At 52.2% G+C, this 16,812-nt stretch overlaps 1 protein-coding gene across 1 annotated transcript; it reads right to left on the bottom strand.

Annotated features, from left to right (window-relative positions):
* Positions 1–3,926: 3,926 nt before the first annotated feature.
* CCT7 (chaperonin containing TCP1 subunit 7) lies at positions 3,927–14,966 on the bottom strand. The gene is made up of 11 exons (XM_061351962.1): positions 14,790–14,966; positions 14,101–14,207; positions 13,632–13,757; positions 12,967–13,019; positions 11,573–11,744; positions 9,484–9,648; positions 8,254–8,442; positions 7,575–7,672; positions 6,892–7,024; positions 5,643–5,849; positions 3,927–4,536 (listed from the first exon to the last, which is right to left on the bottom strand). Exons 1-11 carry the CDS (start codon positions 14,815–14,817, stop codon positions 4,312–4,314), a joined length of 1,503 nt encoding a protein of 500 aa, XP_061207946.1. The 5' UTR covers positions 14,818–14,966; the 3' UTR covers positions 3,927–4,311.
* Positions 14,967–16,812: the final 1,846 nt, after the last annotated feature.

The following is a 16,812-nucleotide window of genomic DNA, read 5'->3' as shown; positions in this document are numbered from 1 at the left end:
AAGCTGGAGAGGGGCTTGGGACAAGGGCCTGTAGGGACAGGCCAAGGGGAATGGCTTGAACCTGCCCGAGGGGAGACTGAGCTGAGCTCTTAGGCAGAAGCTCTTCCCTGTGAGGGTGCTGAGGCGCTGGCACAGGGTGCCCAGAGAAGCTGTGGCTGCCCCATCCCTGGCAGTGCTCAAGGCCAGGTTGGACACAGGGGCTTGGAGCAAGCTGCTCTACTGGAAGGGGTCCCTGCCCGTGGCAGGGGTTGGAGCTGGAGGAGCTTTAAGGTCCCTTCTAACCCAAACCATTCCATGATTGTTTCCTGGCCTCATATGGGTCGCTTCCTCCTCCTCCTCCTCCTCAGCTGGGATGAAGGGGGTTGGCATGGTGACACATGCTTGGTGGTACCCAGAGCCCTGCATCTTTCCTGGTAGCTCCATGTTAGCCATGTTGTTAATGGCAACGAGTTCATTAAGAGCTCCCTGTTTCCTCCACTGAAATGTGAGATTGATCCCTTCCCTGCTGTTTTCCCTCCCCCATCCCTACAGGATGCTCTGGCAATGCTGTTCATGGATTCCCCACATCCATCGTGGGGTTTCAACTCCATTTCCTCCTGATATGATGGAGAAATCTCCAAATTCCCTGTGAATGCCTTGAAATCAAGGTGCTGGTAGGGAAGGGACCGCAGCAGTGTGAACTCAACCCCATACTAGACTCTAGAGAAGCCCCACAGTGCCTCTGCAATGACAATCCCCAGCAAAAGCCAGGGCACAGCCACCCACCATGGGCTGAGCATCAGCGGTGAGAAGCTTTAGTTCATGGTCATGGTGATGGCCCCATCTGAAGGAGGTTGGATGGATGGAGCTGATGGTTCTTGCCAACCCCAATTCCCACAGGATCAGTTTAATGGGATTTTAGTAGTTTTCCAGTGAGTTTGCACCAAATTTCCCCATTTGTGGCGTGAGCTTCACTTGAATTTGGGTGCTGGGATCTCATGAGGAGCACCACCAGCAAAGCCAGCTTGGAGGTCAAATTTATCCCAAATCCAGGTTGTCCTCAATGGGGTGTTGGTTTGCCCACAGGACCTGAGGATGCTCCAGGGACCAGCTGCCTGCATCCCTTTAGGAGAGCAGGGATGGAAGGTCGTGAAGGAAAGGGGAATTCTCACACAGGCTCTGCCCAATGAGGTTTTAAAACCCTTTATCAAGCAAAGGTGGCAGGAAAAACATCCCATTTCTTGCCATGAGGCATGGTCCCAGCTGCCCGTCAAGGAACATCCATGCCCAGTGTGCTTGGATCCTCCAAAAGGCTCTAGATGTGGTTAAACCAGACCAAACCCCCCTGGGAAGCGCTGATAAAGGCTCTGGAAGTGGTTGATGGATGTGTTCTGGTGGCTCTTATAGAGGAGCTCCCACCCCAGGAGCTGGTTCCTCATTGAAGCTGTCGCTGCCCCATCCCTGGCAGTGTTCAAGGCCAGGTTGGACACAGGGGCTTGGAGCAAGCTGCTCCAGTGGAAGGGGTCCCTGCCCGTGGCAGGGGTTGGAACTGGATGGGCTTTAAGCTCCCTTCAACACAAACCATGCTTTGGTTCACTGATTTTGGGTTGAAAACCTGCAGGTTGGGATGGAATAAAAGCATCTGGGAAGAGTAAAAGGATTTGGGAATTGGTGCCAAATCACAAACTGCTTTAAAATACTAAAATCCAAGGGAAAAAGAACATGGAATGGAGAGGTTTTAGCAACTGGAGATAGTTTGTTGCAACCAAAGCATCGCGAGTGGTACTGATGCACGACATTCCCCACCATGGGAGGCAAAGTAACCCCTGCAGTGGGTGGGACAATCCCTGCTGCCCATGGAGAAGCTGCTGCACATCCTCCCCGGGATGACAGAGGAGGGAATACTGGGATTGTCCGATCCAGCCTCAGGATCAGGCCCCGTGGAGGGGTGGGATGAGGCAGTTGGGGCCGGGGCCAAATGGGTGCAATGGTGTGGGATGGCTTTTGGCTTCTCTTGCTTAGAGATAATCAGAGGATGGAGAGAAATATATATATATGATATATATATATATAAAATCCAGGAATCACAATCATACCCCTAAAGCACCTCATGGCAGCGGCTGCTCCGGTGGTTTTCCAGCATTCCCAAAGGCAGCAGTTGCCTCCTGAGTTGGTATTTTTTTAACTCTATCCAAATCGAGGTCTATTTTAAGTCTTTTTTCGCAGCCATGTGCCAGTGTCTGGAAGAACCAAACGTCCCTTTTCCCCATCCCCTGGTCCTGCTAAACCGGGTCCTGGCTGCTAAATCCACTGGGAAGAGCGGTGGGGACAGGGGGTGTGGGGACAAGGGACAAGGTGGTGGTGGTGGTGGCAGGAGACCGTGTCTTTAGCACTTTGGTTGGTACTATCACCTGTAGATGCACTTTGATGTTGTTGCTTTGACATTTGCCGAGTGTAAACCATGTGTATTTAAAGAATTCCAGGAAAACCCAAGAATTAACCCTCTTCCCAAGGTGTGTAAAGAGCTATTTTATGATTCGGTGTTGAATAAAGACTCTGGAGATTGAGGTGGCAGCTTTCACTCTGCTCTGGAACCAAACCAGTGGGACCAGTTTGGGGGGGGGGGCTTTACTGGACAGAGTGGGGCCGTGGAAGCGTTTGGCTGTGGAAGATGCTGTCAGCCTGGAGGCAGCAGTGAGCAAAGGGAGGGCTCAGAAAGGCATGAGAGGGATTCAGCTCCCATCCCAATGACCTTCGGCAATGAAGGGGGCTGATCCTGGACCACTGCAGAGGGAATAGGTGAGTTTGAACGCTTTTGTGCCAGTTCTCTGCTGAAACAACCTTAACCATGTATTTCTGAACAGACCTGAATGTAAAACAAGGAAAAGGGGGACTGATTTTTGGTGGAGAGCCCAGATGGCTGAAGGATTCCCAGTTCTCAGGTTATCTGCCATCCAGAGGGACCTGGATGGGCTGGAGAAATGGGACCATGTAAACCTCATGGCGTTCAACAAGGCCAAGGGTGGGAGCAATCCCAAGCACAAACACAGGCTGGGGGATGAAGGGATGGAGCAGCCCTGAGGAGAAGGACTTGGGGGTGCTGGGTGAGGAGAAGCTCCCCATGACCCAGCTTCAGTGAGCGCTTGAGCCCAGAGCCCCCCCATGTGCTGGGTGCACCCCCAGAGCGTGAGCAGCAGCTCAGGGAGGGGATCCTGCCCCTCTGCTGTGCCCTGGGGAGACCCCCCCCTGCAGGAACCAAGAGGGTTTAACACAGAAGCTGTGGCTGCGCTGGCTCTTCAGTACAAACCCTCACGTGCTGCTGAACGTGTTTCAGCAGAGAGGAAGAGCCACAATGGTCACATTAAGGGACATGCCCCATGCTCCCAATGTCTGTCACATGGCAGAGCTTTATAAACATTCCGTGGTGTAACAGACCATCAACTTCCCTGATTAAATGAGATCTTAAAGGGTTGGTATCAGACAGCTCATTTCTGCCACTCTCCTCTATTACCACTTTCAACCTATCAGACCCAAGTGTCTCCCTATTCCCCAATGGGATTTCCTGTGGGAGATGGTTCCAGTGCCAGGATGCGGCTCTGAAGTACCATCAGCCCCACACAGCCCCTCAACAGGGGCAGAGACAGATGCAGCTACTGCTCTGAGCCTCCTTCTAGGAAGGAAAAGATGGGATTTAAATGGGCAGTTAAGCAAAAGCAAGCAGAAATGTCACTGAGCAATAGGTGGGAGCTCCATGAGACAGCCCCTGCACAAAGGTAAATGTCTGGGAAGCACGGGGAAGCAGATCTGCTTCCCAGCACAGAACCTGCTTTTAGACAGGGCAAAAACCAGTCTGAGAGGTTCACCTTTAACTCCAGCCACGAACCACCACCCTGCAGGGTGAAGCATGCAGCAGAGAACAGAGAGAGCCCCAAATGTGCCACTGAACAAAGTCACCTCTTTATTCTGAGCCTGGATTCCAACCCTCCAGCAGGAAAACAGAAAGGAAATAAAAGGAGTATAAATACAAACCAGCCCCACAGTGGCTGCACAACCTGCCCCGGCCTAAAGGGCTCCACTCAACGTGGCTTCCATGTGGAATGGTGAGGCAAAGCCTAAGGGGACCAGTGCTGTGCAGGGTATGCTGGGGCTGAGCATCTCCCATGGGGGCTGTGGTGCCCAGGCCAAGATCTGACTCTAATTCAACAAGGGCAGCAGTTGCCTGAAGCCCTCCAAGTGACCACATGGTGCAGGGCCTCTTAATTCACCTCAGAATCCTAATTCCTTCTCACTTTGCACGTTGGAGGAGAGCTCCAGCCCCATGGGGGGCAGGTCTCAGTGGTTGTGGGCTTTACCTCGACCCCTGCCCCGGGCACTGGGCGCAGCATCCACAGTGGAACGAGGGTTCTTGATGGTTTCATCCACGGAGATGATGAGGCAGGCGGCCTCGGAGGCGGCCGTCAGCGCGTTGATGCGCACGATGGCCGGTTCCCACACGCAGGCCTCGAAGTTGTCAGCAATGTCCTCGTTGTTCACGTCCACACCGTACCACGTGCCCCCCTGAGGGACAGAGGAGGGGACAGGCTGTTGTTAATGGGTTGGTAAAGCTGGATTGGGGCTTGGAGCAAGCTGCTCCAGTGGAAGGTGTCCTTGGCCATGGCAGGCGGGTGGAACTGGAGGAGCCTTAAGGTCTTTCCCCCAAACCAGTCTGTGACTTCAAGCCATGCACCTCGAAGCAAAGACAAGCAGGGAGAGGCAGAGAAGGAAGAATCATGGCATCAACCAAGCTGGAAAGGACCTTTAAGATCATCAAGTCCAACCCTTACCCCAGCACTGCCAAGGCCACCACTAACCCATGGCACTGAGGGCCTTGCCTATGTGGTTTATGAACACTTCCAGGGATGGTGACTCCAGCCCTGCCCTGGGCAGCCTGTTCCAGTAAGAATATTTGAAGGGAACACCCAAAAAGCCTTTGTTGGCAGCAAAGCTTCATAGAAAAGGTGTGCTCCATCTCAGGGGGAAGCTGTAGAAGCCTTCAGGACTGGCTTCCACACCACTGCTGTGCCACTCCCCCACCTACAGCCCCTGTTTTGCAGCCCAAGATAGAGCTGCTCCTTCCAGGGCATCTCTCTTTCCCCACAATCATCAGTGGGATGAAACGTGGCAGGAATGACCCTCAAAGCAGCAGCTAATACTGACAGAAGCCAAAGAGCAAACTGCTGCCTGCATGAGCAAGGGTTTGCACACACAAGGTCCAAAATGATGGGAGGAAACCAGGACCTTTCATCTGCAGCTGCTCTGGAAAGCACATGGCCAATTCCTGTATTCCATGGCAGGGGGGTTGGAACTGGATCATCTTAAGGTGCTTTCCAACCCATGGATCTGATTCTATGAATGACTTTCATGTTGAATCTAGAAGCTCCCCCTTGACAAATGATGCATCTTTAAGAAGGAACTCAAACCTCCCATCACCCAACAGTTATGATCAAAGGGAAAACACATCAGTTCCTTCTATAGGAACCTGCACCACGTGACGTGAAAGAGGACACAAACCTCACATGGGCTGAATGCCATCAGATCCATCAGGAGAAAGAAGAAAAGGAGGAAAGAAGCCACACACATCCCACTGGTTCTCCCCAACTGGAGGTTCAGAGGTAGGCACCTACCTGTGCATGTTTGGCTCGGAGCTTGTTGAGGATGTTGGTGGCATCAAAGCCAGCATTGTCACAGAGCTGGCGGGGAATGATCTCCAGGGCTTTAGCATAAGCACCTATGAGCAGCTGCTGCTTGCCTGGAATGGTCCTGGAATAGTCCCGGAGGTATTTGGAAAGCTCCATCTCTATGGCACCACCACCGGCAACAACTGAGTCATTCTGGAAGGAAAGGGGAAACTCTTGTTACTGTGTATTGAGTTTGGGTGGAAGGAGTTGGTAGAGGGGGGCTCCAGGGGTGGATTCTGTGAGAAGGTGCTGGAAGCTTCTCCCATGCCTGAAGCCAGCTGGCTCCAAGGTGGACCCACCGCTGGGCAACCATCAGTGATGGTGGCAGCACCTCTTGGATAAGGGATTTAAGAAGGGGAAAAGAAACCAGCACAAGAGAAACTTCAGGCAGAGGGAGGGGTGAGAACACGTGAGAGGAGCAGCCCTGCAGACCCCAGCGTCAGCACAGAGGGAGGAAGGAGGTCTCCAGGTACCTCTGCTCTGTGGTGCAGACCATGGTGAGGCAGGATGTGCTCCCACAGCCTATGAAGGTCCATGGTGGAACAGAATCCACCTTCAGCACACAGAGGGTCCCACAGTGGACCAGGAGGATGCCTGAAGAAGGCTGTGACCACAAACCAGTCTGTGACTATGCAGAACCCGAAACACCCCCAGTTAGGCAGCATCTGGCACACAGCACCAGCAACTCCACAAGCAGAGCAAACATCCATCACATGCCTCAAACTCCCTTCATGGTGCTCCCAGCCCATCTTTACAGCCAGGGGACAGTGGCCCTTCAGACTGGTTACTCAGAGAGGGAGGGAACACGTGGCTTTACCAGGCTCCGACATGCACACATCAATCCTGCTACTCAAACCTACTGCAGATCTGTCTGACACAGCCAGGAGCATATGTTCCCTTTAGGATGGAGAGAGTCTCCAGAACACACCACACAGCAGGCCCAAGTTACAGCTGTACTGAAGAGCCTGAAAAAGCAGTTGGGAAGCTGCAGAGACAACACTGCTTTGGCCAAGGAACAGCACTTGAGCTCCTCAACCAGATGCCGCCTATCTGTTCCCTACATCAGCTCCTGATCTTCTCACAAAGCCCTCAGCCAAATGGCGCTGTGTGATGCTTCTATGAGTTAGAGCTGTGCCAGGTCACCTCAATAACCCCCAAGTCACACCAGCAGGGAGGTATCTCCTCTGGTCCTTACCTTGATGGCTCTCCTGACTATCATGATGGCATCGTGCAGGGACCGTTCCGTCTCCTCCATGAACTGCTCCGCACCCCCCCGCAGGATGATTGTGCAGGTCTTTGCCTTGGGGCAGCCTGTGAAGATGTTGTACCTGCAGGAGCACAGTGCAAGGAGGGTTACAAAGAGGGACGTGGAGCTGTTGGAGCGAGGCCAGAGGAGGCCATGGAGATGCTGCGAGGGCTGGAGCAGCTCTGCTCTGGAGCCAGGCTGAGAGAGCTGGGCTGGGGCAGCCTGGAGAAGAGAAGGCTCCTGAAGGGGAGACCTTAGAGCAGCTCCAGTGCCTAAAGGGGCTGCAGGAAAGCTGGAGAGGGGCTTGGGACAAGGGCCTGTAGGGACAGGCCAAGGGGAATGGCTTGAACCTGCCCGAGGGGAGACTGAGCTGAGCTCTTAGGCAGAAGCTCTTCCCTGTGAGGGTGCTGAGGCGCTGGCACAGGGTGCCCAGAGAAGCTGTGGCTGCCCCATCCCTGGCAGTGTTCAAGGCCAGGTTGGACACAGGGGCTTGGAGCAAGCTGCTCCAGTGGAAGGGGTCCCTGCCTGTGGCAGGGGTTGGAGCTGGAGGAGCTTTAAGCTCCCCTCCAACACAAACCAGGCTGGGATTCTACGCTTGCACAGCACTGCATCCTCACAACTGGTGTATCTACCTCTCTCCTCCAATCTGAGTCTCCTCAAAAAGATCACATCGACCCAGGACATCATCTGACAGCGCATTGACACTTGTCTGAATGGAACCACCACAGGCCTGCAGGGAGAGGAAGGAAACCCAACATCACCAACACTGAGAAACAAGACACACGTGCCCAGCAGGCTCCACTCTTCAGACACAGCCTTTTACTGCTGTAACAACCACCCCACAGGTCAGATTCAGAGAAAACCCCTCTACTTCCCCTCCCACCTCGTGCATCCCTGCAGGCACCAAGAGCAGAAACAATCCTTGACAGCAAAACAAGACTGTGCTGCTTCCAAGTGCTGACTCACAGGTTCTGGAGTCCAGCAGCTACAAGAAAAAAGCTAAAACCCAATCATGACAGAAGAGGAAAGGACATGGGAAAATAAACCCCTGCTGATGGAATGTACAGACCCTAACAGAGAACAACAGCAGAGATACCAAAAGGCAGCGCAAATGCATTGTGTGACTGTTCCTTCCATCAAGGCACAGCTCTGCCAGTCTATGGCAACTTCACATAACCACAGTGGCAAAAATGATGTGATCTTAACTAAATCTTTCTGTGTTCAGCCACCAACTGCTGCCCTGTCTGGGAGTGACCATCCTGGCACTGTTAATACTAAATCAAGTCATCATTGTGACAGAAGGGATCTCACCATCATTGTTCGCTTGAGGTCTTCTTCTGGGACACGGCCAGCACAGAACATGTCTCTGTCTGCAAAGTACTGAGTGGCCACATCTCCAATAGGAAGCTTGGACAGGACAACTTTGGCTCCTGACTTGTGGATTTTGTCTAGTTTGTCGTACAAGATGTTCCACTCCGCATCCACAATGGCCTGGTAATCCTGGGAGGAGACAGGAGAAGTGTCCATGTTACAGAGGGCTGTGGTGCAGCAAGGAGAGAGCTCTTCTCCAAGGAAGGCAGCAGTGCTGCTGCTCCATTCAACCCCAGACAGCTGCTTCCTAAGACCTAAGAGATGATTTTAAGGCACTTTATTTATGCCAAAGAGCCACAACTCTTAAAATGCTTCCAGCAGCAGAATGGAATTCATAAAGGGGATGGATGAACTGGTACAAAGGCAGTGACAGCTCAAGAGAGCACAGGGAGGAGGAAGGGGTTATACTGATGTCTGAGAGGTGCTCACAGAACTGTGCAGGGATGCTGGGATGCACAGACTTACAGTATCACAGAGGGAAAACACTGATCCCAAGAAACCTACTTTACCAGGGTGCTTGGGATTCACCAGCCTGTTGTGCTCTGCCTGCTAGTGAAACACAGCCACAAACAGCTGGATACCTCACCCAAGGACACAGCAACACCAGAACAACAGCCAAGTACAGGAAACACCACTGTGTCCATCACAGTAGAGAGGGAGCTTTAAGGAAACTATTATTAAGAACACAGTGGGGCCAAGCCCCCATAAGCAAAGCACCCAGAGGTCTTTAGTACCACAGATACACAGAAACCAAATGCATGCAGCTTCCCAAGAAGGTGTCAGAGAAAGACCATGGCTCATAAAGGGGTTTTAAGATGGATGAAAAACTATTGTCCAATTGTTTGCTTAAATATGGAGAGGCTCTTTTGGGACTCACAGCACTGGAAAGGCACTATTAAGCATAAAGAGGTCATGGCAAAGCTGATAGCACTTCATGGGATAGCTGAAGCACTATGAGAGCAGAAACATGCCTTTAAACCCGTCATTCAGAGTCTGCCATTCCCTTCTCCAGATCTAGATGGTCTTTGAGGTCCCTTCCAACCCAAAGCATTCTACAACCCCCCATCTATTTTCAGGAAGAAAACAGATGTGCAGAAGGGAATGCCATTTCTCCCACTGGCTCCCAAGCAGGCAGCAGGCATCAGGAAACAGGAGAGGTTCAGCTCTTACCTCCACAGTGTTCACTCTGATTTCAGCATTGTCCTTCTCAGCTTTGAGCTCCAGCTCCACGTTCAACAAGGCGATTTTGGGACACTGATATTTCTTGGGCTGCATTTCAAAGCCAGCGTAGCAGAAGGTCTTCTTAAAGGCCACTCCAGCCACCAGCTGAGAGTCCTTCAAGACAGGGATCTGTGTTAGGCTCAGCCCCCGCAAGGTTCTCTCCACAGCATTCCTAACTCCCTGCTTTGAGTCCTCATTTCCAAAGTGTTCACCAAGTGCTGTCTCCCTTGAGTAACCCACTTCTAGGGAAAACAAGCAGTGAGTATCTCCTCCCTGTTCACAAAGCAGCTTCTATCACTCCCTTCCTACCCTCAAAGACACCACAATAAAAGAAGCTACACACAAGCTGAAGATCAAGGGATGAAGTATCTGCTCTCTCTCTGATGTCTTTCCCATTTCTCCCTTTGAAGATGGATGCTTCCCATCCACAGCCACAAACTCTAGGGTTTGTTTTCCTCTGCTTTGTTTTTCCATGCTCCACCACCACTTCCAGGATTGTTCTGCAGTAGGATTTGCCCTGCCCAATACTGCCCCCTGATGTGAACTGCTGCACTTCATGGCTGGGAGAGAAACCAGCATTTGATCTCATAGCAGCCTTTCCAGTATCTGAAGGGGGCCTATAGGGATGCTGGGGATGAATGATTCATTAGGGACTGTAGTGACAGGACAAGAGGTAATGGGTTAAGACTTAAACAAGGGAAGTTTAGATTGGATATAAGGAAGAAGTTCTTTACTGTAAGGGTGGTGAGGCACTGGAATGGGTTGCCCAGGGAGGTTGTGAATGCTCCATCCCTGGCAGTGTTCAAGGCCAGGCTGGACAGAGCCTTGGGTGCCCTGGTTTAGTGTGAGGTGTCCCTGCCCATGGCAGGGGGTTGGAACCTGATGATCTTAAGGTCCTTTCCAACCCTAACTGTTCTGCGATTCTATGATCTAACTACATGCTACAGAGGTGGCTCTACCGAGGCACAGAAGCCCAGAGGAGCCCTGTCCCTTCTAAGCCAGGACAAGCAGAGCCTCTCTCTTCTGCCAGGGTGAGATGCTTCACGATCTCTCACAAACCGACCTTGAGAAGTAACCTGCTAAATCATCTGCCCCATCCTCATACAGACCTCAGAGTCTCAGAGCAGAACCCAAAGGCCAAATAATCTGGATTAAGGAGGCCTGCTTTAATCCAGAACAGGAGACGCCACCCTCCCCAGGGGACCAAGTTCTGCAAGTCTCAGACACCAGAGGCTCAGGCACCACACAAGCAGATGCTGAGATGTTCCTAACTCGCTACATCAGTTGTCTGGGGGTGATTATAATGTCTGTTCTCAATGAAAATGCTCCTGCAGAGTGTTTCCAGACAGAGACTGGAGGGCTGTATTCTTCAGCACAAGGGTCCCGAGTGACCCAACCTACAGGATACAGGCAGGGACACACCAACTGTCCACAGCCCAGGAACAGCTCCCTGCCATGTACCCAGACACAGCCCCATCCACAACAGGTATTCCAGCACTGTGGTATGAACGCCAGAGCCCTCCTGCTCACCACTGTAGCAGCTCCTTCACCAGGTTTCCTTTCCATGTTTCCCAAACCAGTGCTCATGCCCACAACCAGCACTCATAGGAAGCTCTTCCCTGTGAGGGTGCTGAGGCGCTGGCACAGGGTGCCCAGAGAAGCTGTGGCTGCCCCATCCCTGGCAGTGCTCAAGGCCAGGTTGGACACAGGGGCTTGGAGCAAGCTGCTCCCGTGGAAGGGGTCCCTGCACATGGCAGAGGGCTGGGATTGGAGGAGCTTAAAGTCCCTTCCAACCCAGTAACAACATCTGCTGCAGGACAGAGAGGTCAGAGCATGTCTGGCTCAACAGAACAGATGCTCTACCTGCAGGGCAGAAATCAGGCCCTACTCACTAAGCTTTATCCTCACATCAACAGCTTTGCTTTGCTCTGGTAACTCCCAAACAGACATTATGAAGGCATGCTGCATTCCTGCTACAGTTAAAGGAGCTGTGATCCCTGTCTCCCACCCCTTTAGGACCAGATCTAAGAGCACTTACTTCCAAAGCACCTCCTTGCACCTTCTTTATTCCAATCATTTTGAGTTGTAACAAGTCATCCAACATCATGACAGCATCTACAACCATCTTGGAGAAGATCTCCTTGCTTTGGGAGATGAGTTTAGAGCTCAGGGCTGTGGCTGCACACTTCTCCAGGAGGCTTCTCTGCTCACTGCAAGGAAGGAGAAAGGTCTTGTTCGCTTGCTGGTTCTTTCTGCAGGCTCACAAACCAGCAGGTATGGCATAAATCCATTCTAACAGAGGCAAAGATCAGCTCCCTTCTATAGACAAGGGAAAACAAGGCACACACAGGAAGCCCAGACTATCAGAAGTATGATTCTCCCTTATAGAAGCAAGCACTGGACTAGCACTGACCACATCAGCTAGCTTTTAGACACCACAGGCCTGAGCTAAACAGGGCCCAGAATCCCCTCCCTCGTCCAAAGGCAGTGGGAAGCGTATGAAACCCTCTAAAGGTGGCACATTCCCTCAAGTATTTTGTTCAGGTTAGGTCCTGTTGTACAAAAATGAAGTGGAGGCACTGGAGAAGGTCCAGACAAGGGCCACAGAGGTGATCCAAGGACTGGGAAGCATGTGGGGAAAGGCTGACAGAGCTGGGACTATTCAGCCTGGAGAAGGCTCAGGGAGACCTTGTCACCATGTTCAAGTACTTAAAGGGTGGCTACAAAGATGGAGACTCCCTTTGTACAAGGATTCCCATGGAAAGACATGGTGTTATGGGCAGAAGTTACTGCTGGGGAGCTTCCAACTTGATACAAGAGGCAAAATGCTTCCCAAAGAGAATAACCATTGGAACAATCTGCTCAGGGAAGTGGTGATGCCCCAGCATTGGCCACTGTTAAGACTGGGCTGCACAGAGTGCTGGGACATCCAGCCTAGGTTATGCTTTGCCTGGAAAGGTTGGACCAGATGATCCTGGAGGTCCCTTCCAACCTGGGAACCTGTGATTCCAGGAACTCAGGTAATGTATGCCATAACAGAGTGGATGATAACAGGGACACCACGGAAATAAGGATCCAACAGCTAAAAGTGATCTGATTCTCAGTAAATCAGCATTAACACTGTCCCAGACTGCAGCAAGAGCTGCAAGTCACCACCACTGCAACAAAGAAATGAGGCCACTTATTTTGGTCGCCAGCTTCCTCCATGTGCAGTGAAGACACTGGCCTACATACACCACTGCAGCCCAAGTTAGAGGAGGGCATCTCCCTTGGAGGAGCAGGAAACTCCCAAACACTCCGGAATAACCCTTGTGTGAGGCTGTTTATCCTGACCTTGAGACCTCAGCCACAGCCCCAGAGGAGCTCAAACACCCTCACAACATCTGACTGAAGCTCAGCTCCACAACCAGGTCATCTCCAAGGGAAACTTACTCTTTATCTTCCTTCTTCACTGAAACAGCAATGTCTTTGATCTTGTTTACAGCCTGTCAAAACACAAGGCAAAAGCTGGATTAATGATTCATGCTCGTAGCTGATCCCATCTCTGACTCCTCTCTTTGTGTTTTAAGGTGTCTTTTATTCCTTACTTCAACATCACTGAAGTTTCAGGCATTTAGGCTATTCCATCATAGTAAGAAACACACCAAAGGAAGTTTAAGAGGATTGGAAAGAGGCTCAGAGCTACTCCACTGTCTTCAGCAGAGCTGGGGAACCAAAGGGCTACAGAAGGAGTTCACTTCCATAAAAGACTCAGCTTGTGGGGCTGATGGGCTTCACGAGGCAGAGGTTTACTAAGAAGTAGTAGAGATCAGGCAAATGGGAACCAGATTTTACCATGTATTCATTCTTCCTTGGGAAAAAAGAAAACACAAAGGAAGCAACAGTGCTCCAGAGGTAGTTACTGGTAGTAGCAGCTCACTGACACCAAAAGAGGCAGCTAATGTTTGCATTAAGACATTGCAAGATCACTAATGTGCCCCCCCCCCACCCATTTACGAATGAATTTTGCCTTCATGTGTGTTGGTTTTACTCTTTGGCCCAAAATTCCTGTCTGGAGGAGCCCACAATAGCCCTAAGCAGGAGCAGCTCTGCCTCACCAGTTGTGTGGCTGTGCGGAAGGCACGGATGATGATCTGAGGATGGAGACCTTCCTCCGCATACGGCTTCACTTGCTTCAGGAACTCCGCAGCCAGCAGGGTCACAGACGTGGTCCCATCACCAACCTGCAGAGAGGAAACCCTGTGTCACCCTCACACTGCAGAGCTGCCTTGACAGAGCTTCCAAACCATGCAAGAGGTTCAAGAGCAAATCAGATTCAATAGAACCATAGAACCCCAGCCTGGTTTGGGTTTGAAGAGGCCTTAAAAGCTCATCCAGTTCCAACTCCCAGCAATGCACAGGGATGCAGATTTGAAAGTTATCACAGAAGAGAAGGCATGAGTAAAGAAACCAGAACAAACACCAGCATGTGCAATTCCCAGCAGTTAGAAGCCCACAGAACCCCCTCCAGGCAGAAGCCTGCTGCTGCAGGCTGTGCTCCTGAGCACAGGCAGGTTCTCCTCCTACCTCAGCATCCTGAGATTTAGCGATGTCCACCAAGGTCTTCGCAGCTGGATGGACAACATCGAGGAGCTTCAGGATGGTGGCCCCATCGTTTGAGATGGTGGCTTTGCCTAGGGATGATGTAGAAAAGGACAGCCAAGGTTAAAGTGCTGTGAGTAAAGCCTTTTCAGAGTGGGGGGAAGCCTCTTCTCTAAATCAAACCCAAAACAGTAAAACTCAACCAAGCAACATCCACTGACCTCACACTCAGCCATAAGTGCTGAGTAACTTCACAGTTATTAGGAGCCTCATTTAAAGAATAAATAGAAATGATCAGATAGCTGAAGACATGGTTCAAAACACAGTTTCTCCTTTCTGGCATGGACTTTCTCATATCCAGTCCCATTAACATTGGATCTACCCAATCTCACAACAAAACTCACAGCTGCCTTAACTCAGGCCAGTAGACAGCAAACAAGTAGTTCCTCAGATAAGTCTAATAATTGCCTTCTCTTCAACAGCAGGGGCCAGAATCAAGGTGTTAAACTGAGCACTGAGACAGAAACCAAACCTCTATCATAAGATTTAAGCTTAGTCTGGAGTAAGAAAGTTGAAGTCTGAAACCAGTAAATACTGGCTTTAATTGTTACGAAGATTTCAGTAAGTATGGTTTTCAGTCATTTGTCCGTGGCTGTGGACAGCCCAGTGCTTACCCCGGTCATCCACAATGAGCTTGTCCATGCCACGAGGTCCCAGCGTGGTGCGCACGGCCTCGGCGATAACCTGGCAGGCATTGATGTTACTGACGAGCTGTGGGATCCCCTGCGAGGTATCTGTGCCCTCCTTCAGCAGGATAACCGGGGTTGGCTGGAGAGAGAACACACACCAGGGTCAATACTCCAATCCCAAAAGCCTGTGGATAACCTAGAGATAAGACCCTGCACAGCCCAACAGGCTGCCGTCATGAAACCAGACCAAACCCTACCCCTACAGCATCCTTAAACACTCCTCTACCTTCACACAATCCAAATGCTTCCCATCATTCGCAGTGTAATGGGAATTCCTAGCATCACAGAGCGGTTTCTGTTGGAAGGGACCTTAAATCCCATCCAGCTCCAACCCCTGCCATGGGCAGGGACCCCTTCCACTGGAGCAGCTTGCTCCAAGCCCCTGTGTCCAACCTGGCCTTGAGCACTGCCAGGGATGGGGCACCCACAGCTTCTCTGGGCACCCTGTGCCAGCGCCTCAGCACCCTCACAGGGAAGAGCTTCTGCCTAAGAGCTCAGCTCAGTCTCCCCTCGGGCAGGTTCAAGCCATTCCCCTTGGCCTGTCCCTACAGGCCCTTGTCCCAAGCCCCTCTCCAGCTTTCCTGCAGCCCCTTTAGGCACTGGAGCTGCTCTAAGGTCTCCCCTTCAGGAGCCTTCTCTTCTCCAGGCTGCCCCAGCCCAGCTCTCTCAGCCTGGCTCCAGAGCAGAGCTGCTCCAGCCCTTGCAGCATCTTGTGCTGCTGCCCCAGAGCTGGATCAGGGCTGCAGGGGGGGTCTCCACAGAGCACAGCAGAGGGGCAGGATCCCACAGGGGGGGTTCTGGGCTCAAGCGCTCACTGAAACTGGGTCATGGGGAGCTTCTCATCCAGCACCTCCAAATCCTTCTCTTCAGGGCTGCTCTCAACCCACCCAGCTGTCTCCCTCTGGGACCATATCATAACTGCCGCTAAAATAAGCAGGCTTCTCCAACACAGCAGGAACTGCAAAGTTCCGACTGTGAAGCTGACTGGATAAGACAGTACACACAGTAACTACTGAGCAGGGAGCTGCAGCACTGCTGCAAACAGATCAGCGATTTATTATTGTTATTACAGCACCAGCAAGATGCTAAGCAGAACAGACACAGCAGCCTTTTGCCCCTCACACCTCAAATCAATAAGAGTCCAAGCTGTCCCAAGGACAGCAACTGCTGGAAGATGTGGGGGGGGGCTGAGCTGAGCTCTTAGGCAGAAGCTCTTCCCTGTGAGGGTGCTGAGGCACTGGCACAGGGTGCCCAGAGAAGCTGTGGCTGCCCCATCCCTGGCAGTGTTCAAGGCCAGGTTGGACACAGGGGCTTGGAGCAAGCTGCTCCAGTGGAAGGGGTCCCTGCCCGTGGCAGGGGTTGGAGCTGGAGTAGCTTTAAGCTCCCTTCCAACACAAACCAGGCTGGGATGCTATAAAGTGCTGACACCGGCCTGACAGGGCGCTGGAGACAGCTCCGCGGACACGAAGGGCGGCAGCAGACCAGGGCACCAGCCCTTTACTGAGCCCAAACCAGACGTGCCTCAGAGGCAGAGCTCCAACAAAGCCCAGTCACAGCCGAGGTCTGTGAGACACCCAGCTCCCAACAGGCACCCGCGGGCACAGAATCACACTACGGCTGCTGCACTGACGAGCCTGAGGCTGAGGGGCCGGTGTACGAGTACAAGAGGGGTGTGAGGATCACGGTCGGGATTCCCGAAAGCTGGAATTATGTTTGTGGAACTGACCGGAAGGAATTGATCCTCACCCATCAAAACGGGGATCTGAAGGGAACATAACCCGTTTATCCCCGAGAAGACGGAAGAATACACGGGCTGCAGCCTGCCTGCTCCTGAGCAACACAACGGGGCCCAGAGCTGGGGGGTTCCGCCGCCCGGGGGACACAGCCACAGCTCCGGAGGCCCGGGAGCTCCGCGCCCCGGCTCCAGCACGCACCGCTCCCACCCAGC

The sequence above is a fragment of the Neopsephotus bourkii genome, unplaced genomic scaffold (genome assembly GCF_033783945.1).
Source record: "Neopsephotus bourkii isolate Nb327-2 ecotype Australia unplaced genomic scaffold, CSIRO-AGI_Nbou_v1 NB_616, whole genome shotgun sequence".
Taxonomy (NCBI): Eukaryota; Metazoa; Chordata; class Aves; order Psittaciformes; family Psittacidae; genus Neopsephotus; species Neopsephotus bourkii.
Note: the sequence above shows the minus strand (reverse complement) of the source record. Positions and strands in the feature narration are given on the sequence as shown.